Source organism: Geospiza fortis, unplaced genomic scaffold, assembly GCF_000277835.1.
Source record: "Geospiza fortis unplaced genomic scaffold, GeoFor_1.0 scaffold120, whole genome shotgun sequence".
Lineage (NCBI taxonomy): Eukaryota > Metazoa > Chordata > Aves > Passeriformes > Thraupidae > Geospiza > Geospiza fortis.
The window spans coordinates 3,966,524-3,977,702 of NW_005054364.1; the positions used below are offsets into that span (position 1 = coordinate 3,966,524).

Consider the following 11,179-nt stretch of genomic DNA (forward strand, 5'->3'; position numbering starts at 1 on the left):
AACAACCTTCCCCTGGGCTCCAGTGAAAATCCTTGGCTTAGTATCCAGCCTGAGCTGCAGTTTCACTTGCAGGAAACAAGCGGTTTTTTGAGGTCTTTTAAGGTATTGTTTCCTGAAACAGCAGAAGATAATCTGAGTACACAGAGAGTACTGAAAAATCTGTTAGCAAAATATGTTAGTTTGATAAAGATTGTCAGGATTATTGAGTACAATAAACCTTTCCAAATCCAAGCCATAAAGAAAATATATAATCATTTCCACGTGCCAAGATACAATTTTATTGCTTCCCAGATAACACTGCATTTAGGCTTTTATTTCACTTGAGGGTACTGTAAAAGCAAAACCAGTTCACTTTTATGACATTTGCCCTACTGTATGTTAGTGGGAGAGGTAGGGATTTTTCAGAGACATTGCTGGCAATGTCACAAGACGTGCACCCCAAAAGCTTAGTGGTGCTGCCAGCAAGCACATGTAATTTCTGTCAGACTCAGTAATCTACATTTAATTATCTTCAAGTGGAAGATGTAAAATATTGCACCAGGGTTCTTCCATGACCTTATAAAAACGACACCGTTCACAGAGGTCACAGTTCTGCACTGCCTCCTGATGATTTTTACAAATGTGTTGAACTGCTGAAGTGTCTCACAGCCTGGGAGTCTCAGAGCTCCCTCCCCTCTGGATGGTTCTGGGACCAGGGTGTGATGTTTTACACCAAACCTTCCAGGAACGTCCCAGAGAACACTGCTGGGGAGTCCTGATCTCCCAGTACTAGTGTCCAGAACAAATTCCAGTTACAGCTACTATGCATAATGCACTTCTTTTTGGCTTTTCTTTTTATTTAATGAGGTGACAAAGAACAATTGGGGTTGTATGTCCAGATGCTTTTGGAAATGACCATCCCAGTGCTTTGGGAACTACTGGCTTTAGAGGCTTGGTTTCTGTTTTCACATCATCTCTCTGCTAATCTGTGTTAGTGTTATTGCACCTTCACAGTATCAAAAAGAGTATTGGTTTTATTGTGCTTCTTTTAAAACCAGTACAGTTAAAACCAACCAAACTTGGAGAAGTTGGTTATATAAAAATATACATGTAACAACTCACATTATACAGTAAAAAATAAAGCACCTATGTAGAAAGCTTCCCCCTTTTTTTGGAAGGAGAGCTGTCTTTAGAGTTACAGGTATATACACACAAACCCAGGAGTTCAGCCACAAGAATCTGTCCTCTTAGTGGCAGAGGAGACAGAAGGCCCAGAGGGGTGATATGTCTCATTCCTTCTCCATCACAGAGCTGCTGCCATTCACACTGTGTGAACAAGAGTAGGGCTGGGGTGAAGTGTGAAAAGCAGGAGATAAATTACGCTCCATGTGGCACAACTCCTCCCAGGAAGCAGCAAGGCCAAGGGCCCACAAACAGCTGTACATTACACCCTGTTGTGGAAGGAGCTGCTGCCGGGCTGGACTCTGCATCCCTGCCTGGGAACGCCAGGGTCAGGGACAAGGGACCTGTGCATTTGCACATTGGAGCAGGAGCCAGGGGGCTGCTGGACACTCCTGCAGCAGCACTGACCCAACAGGCACACAGCAACTCTGTGGAGACAAAGCTGGTATCAAACTCTTCTCTGGGTGGGAGGCTCAAAGGGTCACCTCTAGACTGTTACATGCTATTAGAAAAGACAACTAAATAACTTAAGTCTGATTAAACATTAGGGTTCTAATCCTAGGTGCATTTCACTATGGTAAAAGTGAGTATTTGAAGAAAATATTTGGCTATTAACAATCTTTGCAATGTTTTTAGAAGTGTCTTTTCCATGTCAGGCTCTAACCTATTCAGAAAAGTTACCTTCTTAATTTTTTTCAAAAATAAAACTGTAGTAACTTATAGATTGTATTTAACCATGTGAAAGGAGTAAAAAAGCTATTTCTACGTGGTTTCTGAGGTAATAAGCTGGCATGTTAAAAATCATATTAATGCAAGTCATTCAGTTGTGAGTGTCCCTTGCCCATCTTCCCTCCAGGAGGGGATGGACACAGTGATTTCAGTAAGGTGGAGAAAAGATGTGTGGCACACTGGTTGGCACACTGTATCATAGCTCATCATGGTTTCTCGTCAGGTCCTCCCCATAATTAGTAGCTTGACTTCCAACAAACATATTCCAGTTGTCTAGAACTTCCTCTTTTGTTAGTTTTTGATCCTGGTAGAAGGAAAAAAAAAACAACTCTGTAAGAATATTTTCAGAACTAAGTCAAAGACACACCAGCACAGACTTGCAAGAGCCCTGGGAAACAGACAGTTCTTCACAGCAGCAGACTGCAGGTTCAGCAATCATTTGTAGCTGTCACAGTGAGTGAAATTTGGGCCTCAGTGGAAGACAGAAGTCCCACAGGCTTCAGGCAGATCAAACTGCTAACTGAAAGTTCTTTGTAATGCCAAGTAGCAGGAACAGTGTGTTAACCTGGTGCACAGTTTTGTGGTTTGGTTCATCTTCCTCACTGTAAAAACAAAAATCCTCTGGTGCACTTTGTGGAAGGTGGTTGCTTATGTTAGCAGTCTCTGTGTTCAGAGCATTTTGGCTTTCAGGTTCCTCATATACTCATATGCTGTCCCTCATCAGAGCCAGTGTTTAAGTGAAAGGTATGTGCTTGAATATAGAACTGAGAGTGGTTTTGCTACCCCTACATTTGAGTACAAGGGGTATCTAAATGTAACTTTATTTTCCTCTTTTAGGCTATATTAACATACAAAAGCAATGACCACTCTTAAAGGAAAAGGAGTATTTTTTGCTGTGTTAAAATATTGATAGTTTCTCATCTCACCTAATGAAAGCCAGGGGACCTTCTAGAGCTGATAAACTGTATTGCAACACTTTGTAATTCTAACACTACCAACTGAGATTGGCATGGCAATATTAATCCACTAGCAAGTCTAGCCTCTAAAGAAAACTTATTAGGAATAAATTCCTGCAAGCTGGTATTTTAAAAAACCCACAAGACCCTATATAACTTCTTTAAAAACAATGCTGGAGCACTACATACCTTGTCTATATCAGATTCATAGACTAAGTGCCTGGCTTCAGCTAGTGCATGGTCATAGTCCTGGGGGAGGATCCAGTGCTGGATCTCATCTTTGTCCATCTTTCCATCCTTGTTGAGATCACGAAAATCTGAAAACTGCTCACGCTCTGTAATCACCCAGTCGGGCTCTGGTCCACCCTCTTCATTTGCAAACATATCAGCTGGAGAGGAAATAAGGGTCTTACTTGAGTCCTATTTACTTTGCAAATTCAGCACAAAAGAAAGATATTTTCACAGTGTTCCTCAGAGGGGACTGAACTTTTCATTCTTTGCACAGTGGCTCTGTACAGAAAGAGAAATGTGGCGTGTAGATAGAGTAGCTGTACCTTCTCTCAGGCCTGTTTCTTCACTGCTGGTGACTGCCCATTCTCACAGCACCCTGTATCATACCTGTGCCCTTCTGCTGGGGCTAACAGGAGAGCTAACATGTTCAAAGGCCATCATCTGAATTTCAGAGTGAACAAAATCCTCTAAGGATCTTTGGCTGAACAGCAGTCTTAAGCTTTAGTGCTAGGCTTAGTCACATGGGGAGAAAGGAACTCAGCCATTTTATCTTGTCCCTGCCAGCAAATGTCTTTGTGGATAAGATCAGACTCCAGCCAGCAGAGTGATTACAGGAAAAAAGGCACAGGGGGAATTTAGGCAAACAAAAATTGCTAAATGGAACCTGCATGCATTTGTACTGCTTTTAGACAAGTCTTGTGTGAGAGACATCCAGCTTAGGAGATCAGCTCTCTTTTAACCATGCAGTGCTGCAGCACACTCCAGCAGAAGACACTCTTCCAGGAAAGCTGGAGAAGTCAGGAGTCATGGTGCACTGTGTGAGGAGCCACAGGCACAGTGTACTTGTCACAGACTGGGACCTGGGGAGGGAGCACTGTGTGTGACAGGAGGCAGAGGTTACACAGCCCAGCTGCTCTGCACATCACTCCTGTGCTGCATTTTGGGAGCACTGGTAGGACCACGCCACAGTGCCACAGTGGCAGCTGCTTTCTGCACAAGCACAGGAGAGCAGCAGTGATTATTAAAACCAACTGACTTCTAAATGTTCTTTACATCACAGGGCTTTCCACATCATGAGTGGTGTGTCTCTGTCATTCTTCTGGTCACTGTGGCCAATCCTTTCCTACTGATCTTATTCCTCAAGCCTCCCACTCCTCTATTTAGAATTGAAGCCTGGATGGTGTGAGGGTCAGAGGCTGGCTAGTATCTGTGGGAAACATAAATGCTGAATTCTAAGGCAGGAATTACCCCCCTGACCCTGCAGTGTGAGTGTACGCACTGGGATGAGGCTCTCCATTGTCACTGTCCCCAGTGTCCCTGAAATACTCTGTTACCTGCCCATGCACAGTGAGAATTTAGTTCTCTCTGCTCAACATTTTTATAGGTATTTTGCTCTGCTGCTTGTGTAAATCTAAACCAAATTTTGCAAAAGACAAAATGGGAGGAAAGAAGGGAAAGGAGGGTGGGATCATTCTATAAGCTTCAACAAATCTCCCCAACAAATACTCCATATAGAGACTGAAATTTTTGGACTTCCTTTTGTTGCTCCTTATAAACTACCAAAGAAGAGATTTAGTTTTCTGTTGGTTTCTTAATCCCAACTTCATCAAAATTTAAAAAAAAATTACTTCTGAAAAAGGAAAGTAGGAATATTTTAAGCATAGTTTTCTCAACTCGGGAAGAAAACTTCAGACAACACATTCACTTTCTTTTTTCATTTTTTAAAGTGCAAATTATATTGTTTATTTGAAGCAACTGACATGTCCTGTCAATTTGATTTTTATCATCCTTGCCAATGTGGGGTGATCGTGACTAGAACATTCTATGTTCCTATCTATAGAAGACAAGAAAAACCAGCATTCACATGGTAACAAATGTTGACAATTACCTTATAATTATATGTAGGTAATGTCACTGAATGAACTGAAATTACTGTGGAAATTATGCTGCTCTGTTATTTCAGTCATAGATGAATAGCATTCACTTTCTGGGCTAAATATAATTTACAAGGAACAGAACCCCCTGCCATTAATTAGCGTGTGTATATTGTTCCTGATTCTATGTGAAGTGATCTTTATAGCACCACTAGAAACAGAAAGCTTCATCCAACTTTGCACTAATGCCTTCTTAGTGCTACTTTCTGGATTTAAAACTCATCAAAATAGAATGGTATCATCAGTACAGAAGTATGGACTTTACTTACTAATTAAACTAGGAAAAAAAACCTAGTAGGAACAAGGTGAACTTTCTCTTCCTGCAATGGTTGATTACCAGGTGTTTTGGATATTTGAGAACCATCCAAAGCCATTTATTTGGGAAAAGAATAATTCATTTTCTGATCCTTCTGCATTTCTAAACAATGCCTTCAAACAGCAGTTAACACGGTGCAATATATACAAAGAATATCCCTGCCATGAAAAATATTATTCCAGATTCTCTTATTTTCTTCTCATATAACTCTTAGCTGAGTTAAATAAGAACAAGAGGAGAATTTTGTGTTGTGAAGCATGAGGAATTCTTCCTGGTCATGTTGCTATCTACCTAAAATGAAATTAAACTTTCTGGGTTGGATGGTTGGTATAAAATAGTTGAACTGTTTGCTCTGGGTTGTTAATGCTGCTGCCAATTTGAGAGAAGATGGAAAAAATGGACTGGAGATGATATAAGAAACAAGTAACAACACTTACCAATGTACTCATCTTGATCCACAAAACCATCCTCATTTTTGTCTATGTCTTCTAAGGTTTCCTGGAAAGCAATTTTGCATGAAAGTCATCAAGAATAAACTGAGAGCTCTGATTACCTGCCTTTGATAATTTAATGCTCTGAAGCCTTGACCTGCCCCTGTACACAAGTGAATGTAGTCTCACTAAATCCAGTGTGGGACTGCTGTTTACACAATGAATATAAAAATATCCTTTCATGTTGAAAAGACTCCCTGTATGAATGAACTGCTTATGTTAGGGGCAGATACCAGCCTGCATGAAACACTCAGCTGCTACATGCCAGCACACCCTCCTTTTATTTTGGTTTAAGTCTGTGCCCCAAGATTGTTTCTTGATTCCATTTAGGAGCTGTCTAAGTGCACTTAAAAAGTCTTTCTTATGTTGAGACTCCTAACCCAAGTGAGTATCATGAAAGGCACCCCTTTCTGTTCCCCACTGAGCTATTATCTATTATGTGTGTGTCTCTTTCTAAACCCTGCCTGGAAAGGTGAGAGAAGCCTTCAAAGTTCGCCCATAAAAGTAGAAACAATGGCATTGATTTTGCTTTGCTTACTAAGACAACAATGTTTTTCATGTGCTCAAACTCCTCTGGGTGCAGGAAAGCAGTGAACTCTTCACGAGTGGCAGCCAAGTCTCCATCCAGATCTGCAGCTTTGAATCGTCTTTCATCTCTGGGCAGCATTTTCTTAAAACTGTGCTGATCAGTTGCATCTTGGAATTCTTCTGGATTTTCTGCAGACAAATCAAGATGATCTCAGAGGTGTTTTCCTTTAAAACATACTAAACCAAAGCTGCTTGAGTTTAGAAATAAAAAGGTTTATTGCCAGAATAGCTATTGTTCTAAATGGAAATTCTCTTCCCCATGAAGTTTTAAATTCAGGGGTCAAATACTTGGTTTGATTTTTAAAGGTGACAGTAGTAGGAGGTAAATTTCTGAGCAAGCCTCCTGTTACAATCCAGAATAATGGATTTTGCAGTATTCCCTCACAGGTATTTTTTTAATCTGCCTTTACAAGTACCACTGAGGCAATATTTGGAATGGACTTCATTCACAGAAGTTTTCTTCTTCTTTAGGAACCAATATGATCCACACAACTTTTCAGTTTCAAGAAGAGCAAACCAAGGAAATGTGGTTTCAGAAGGTGGCAGACTGAAATTATCTCAGTGCTACGCCTCTGCTACAGAGAATCTAACAATTATTTTCAGTTTAAAACAATGGCATTTTTTCAGAGTGTTCAGTGGCATAAAAGGAATGGTATTTGATATCATTTTGAAAATAGGATCATTAAACTGACTTTAAAAATGAAAAATATTTGTAACAATTTCACAATTCACGTGTTGGGAGACAAACACAGGCGAAAAAGACTGGGTCAGGAATTACAGATGGGAATTTTAAGTATTCATTAACACAAGCCCACAATGCTGCTCTCCAAATCTTGGGGCTTAGAGGGAGCAAAGACAAAGGGCTGAGAAGGGCTCCAGGGATAATTCTGCAGAGGCTGTGTGTCAAATATTTCCTTTCACAAATGCAACAAACTCCATTTAAATCTAAGGTAGACTTTGGAATTATTACTGCTACATGAAGCTTGCTCTAGAAACTGCTTCTGTGGTAGGTAAATATTGTTTTCTCATTTCCAGTAAGTATAAATGGTCAATTAATACTGATTTGTTGCTCTGTCAGTATTGCCCTTTAGCTTAAGTGATCTCTTCTCCTCCTCTTCCTTCATTAACTTATAAAAGCAAAGGGAACATGGATGGGGGTGGGGGGAATTCAGGTATATTTTTTAATAAATGTTTATTTTGCCAGATTTGTTAAGGATTTTCATTTGCTGTTGATCACAGTCTAAAGCATGTTATTCTGCAAGAATGATTTTAATCAATAACTTTGCTATAGCTTAGACACAGACTACATTTTTAACATCTAGACTTAGGATTTTAGAGACTAAATTCACAAATACAGTTAATTAGACAATATATTATTTTTTAATTAAAGTACCCTTTTCAATGTTAAAAAATAATATATTTCTAGCTGGAGGAGACTTTAATTCAGCTGTGTCAGTATATTTAATGATACCTCTACAAAACCTTCTGTGTGCTGGTGACCCATGTGCAAAGGGCTGCAATAAATAACTAAAAAGTGCTTTTGACCTCTGAGCATCTATAAAATTTAATGTGAGCTTCAAGAGTCCTAAATGTGACAACAACCTCCAGTTGACTGCAAGGCAAGAAATCATATTTTATAATCTTAAAAATCCTTGATCATACAATCTGCTCTCTTACCTAGATAATAACCATATGTGGCTTGTTTGTATTCTTCCCAGGCAATTTTATCATCCTTGTTTAGATCATAATCTTTCCAAACTTTGGCCACATTTTCATAGATGTAGCGTTTCTGCACTCGTTTAATCCAGGTTTTTAACTCCTCTGTTGTGATATAGCCATCTTTGTCATCATCTATTCTATCCACAATCTTCCTGTAAAAAGAGATCAGCATCTTTAAAGCCCAACTGCACGTCAAGCCAATTTTAGTAATCTTTATCTGGCCATGATTTTCCACAAAAACAGAGTGCCCTAAACTCCTAAAGCTGTCCTGTTGGTTAAGGCTTTCCTGCATTTTACACATCATCTTAAGGAATGTGTCTTTATTTGTCATTCAGCATTGCTATGAAAAACTCAAAGGAAACTTGCACAACCAAAATTAGTGAGCAGAGAATACCTGGCTTTCTTTTTCTTAGGTTGTGCCTCCTGTCTTAGGGGCATCTGTTCTTCACTGCCTACAAGGAGTAGTTGTGCTGGCTCAGAGCAGGAGACACCTGTGGTGGGGTTTGCAGGGGTCCCAGGACGAGGGAAGAGATGAGAATCTTGACTCCAGGCTGGTTTATTATTTTATGATATATATTATGCTAAAAGAAAATGATATATTAAAACTAAAAGAATAGAAGAAAGGATTTCATCAGAAGGCTAGCAAGGAAGGAATGGAATGATAATAAAATCTTGTGACTGACCAGGGTCCCAACACAGCTGGACCTGCAATTGGTCATCAAGTAGAAACAACTCACACGGACCAATCAAAGATGCACCTGTTGCATTCCACAGCAGCAGATAATTATTGTTTTTCTTTTCCTCTGAGGTTTCTCAGCTTCTCAGGAGGAAAAATCCTAGCAAAAGGATTTTTCAGAAAATATGCCTGCGACAGACACCAACTTCACTTCAGGACAAAGCCTGAACTTAAACTTGTTGGAGGCAACCAGAGCAAAAATCCAGGACTTGGTGGACACCTGCAGTTTCTCCTTTGGCTTTCCAGCAGGCTGACATCAGGGTGAAGTGAGTATATGAGTGTGTAATGCTGGGGATGTACACCAGGTACAGTCTCCCCTTCCCAACCTGTCCCTCCCCTTGTTTCTTTTCTTTGATTCCCAGTGGAAGCCAGTACTGCTGGTGTTGCAAGGAATGCCTGTTACTCACTAAAGCAGTTTCAAGTCTGCAGCAGGTCTCCAGCCATTGCTGGCAGCTGGGCTATAAACCTCTGTCCAGTGTAAAGCTGCCAGCACTGTTGAAATCAGCAGGAGTGAAACATTCTGCACACAGCTGCAGTTCAAAAAAAAAAAAAAAGGACAATGCTCTCTCTACCATTTATGTTCTCTGCAACTAATCTCTCCACAATTAATCTCTCTGCAATTGATGAACTCCACCATTTTGGAGCTGAGCTTGTGAAACTGCCTTCTGTGCCTGCTCTTGGAATTGAGCACATCCACCTTGGCTCTCTGGCACATCCAGGCTGGCTTTGGGCACATCAGCACCCTTCCCCCTGCCCATGAGGTGCAGGGGCAGCCTGTCTGCAGTGCCTCATCTCTGCCTCATCCAGTGGCCAGCTCATGCCATGCCTATGGAATACTGACGTGCCATTGGAATGCAGGGGGAAGAGCAGGAGCTCACCTGTCTAAATCTTGACTTGACACTCAACAGGTGAGCTCCCTAAACCTCAGGGAAAAAGATCTGCACTTCTAAACATTCTTTTCAATTCCACATCTTGGCTCTCCACAAAGAAACCACATTTGGAACTGCCCAAGTAGTGAAGCAATGTCTCTGCTCAAGCCTTTGTTACAAAAGTGGTTGCTGAAATAGCAGCAGCAGCTTCTGCTGAACTTCCAGCAATCTTGTGTGAGTCTGATAGTATCAGACTGATTTTGTGAACATGCTGTTTGAGTTATGGGGTAAAAAAAGGGGCTGCTGAATTTCCTTTCTGAATTAGAGAAGTGTGGATGAACTGACTAGAAACCCTTTTCTCTTCTGTATCCATTGCCAGCGGTCCCTTTCCCTGCATGATGGACTCTATTTGTCACAAGATTTTCCCCACAAAGAATTTAATTTCATTTGTTTAACTGGTATTTCTTTCTACTATTAAGGTATTAAATAATTATGCTGGTAGCTCTTGGCAAGATATAACATGAAATAAGTCAGGTACACATTTTCTGTGTACCAGAAAATGTTTCATGTCTTCTCCTTTTCACCTGTTTTTATAGGTCCACTGCATCCATGTGCACTATTCCACCCCACTTCTCAGCTGAAGCTGGGGACAAGAAAACAGTCTTGGGGACAATAAAACAAGCCTACAGGCTCCCAAAGGCACAGGTAAAAACCTATTGTGTGGACTTCACTTTTTACTGTTATTACTGGGATGACCAATGTGCTGCCACGTTTCCTAAGCAAGGTAAAATGTCTTATAAATACAGCAGCATGCACTCTGGTTAGAGCAGCAGACTCTATGTTTCTGTTTTCTCCCAGAAATCATTTAAAAATAGCTTTTAATTAAATCTGCCTTCTTCCTAAGAGCAGTCACTTGCTGAGAAGTGACTCTGTTTGTAACCCACTACAGAAATTGCCCATAACAAGAATGGGGAGAAGGAGTTCAGCATGTGACTATTAAGCCACAAGATGTTTTTTTAATCCTCTCTTTACCTCCCAGTGCGCTGCTATCCAAGATTACAAGGTTGGGGAATGCTGGAAGTTATGAAACTTTCCCAAAAGTCCCCCAGGAGCCACATCCCTGATACTGAGATGCACAGTGCTCAACCTCAACGTGTCCTCAGCAAGCCACTTCAGTCACCTCCATTTAAAAGGTAATTATTGACTGTGTACTTTAATGTGCCTGTGTCACCCCTCCAAAGGGCAATCAGTGAGGTCAGTGGAAGTTAAAACTTCTTCCCTTGCTTTACAATTTGTAAAAATTGTTTAAAAACATCTGTATTGTTAAATCATATCTCTGACTGAATTATCTGTACCAGTAAGTGCAGACCAATATTAGGAGGGCATGTCCACTTCGGTGACACAACTGATGAGAATCTAGGTCATAGCCATGCATGCTGAGAACATTGT

The 11,179-nt window shown here is 40.6% G+C and overlaps 1 protein-coding gene across 1 annotated transcript; it reads right to left on the reverse strand.

The window, feature by feature from the left end:
• Positions 1–258: 258 nt before the first annotated feature.
• On the reverse strand, positions 259–8,277 carry RCN1 (reticulocalbin 1; the record flags this gene model as incomplete). The annotated part of the gene is made up of 5 exons (XM_005424179.3): positions 259–2,194; positions 3,036–3,235; positions 5,765–5,825; positions 6,357–6,535; positions 8,084–8,277. Coding segments are annotated over 5 exons (742 nt in total), but the record flags the coding sequence as incomplete, so codon positions are not given.
• Between the last annotated feature and the right edge of the window lie 2,902 nt (positions 8,278–11,179).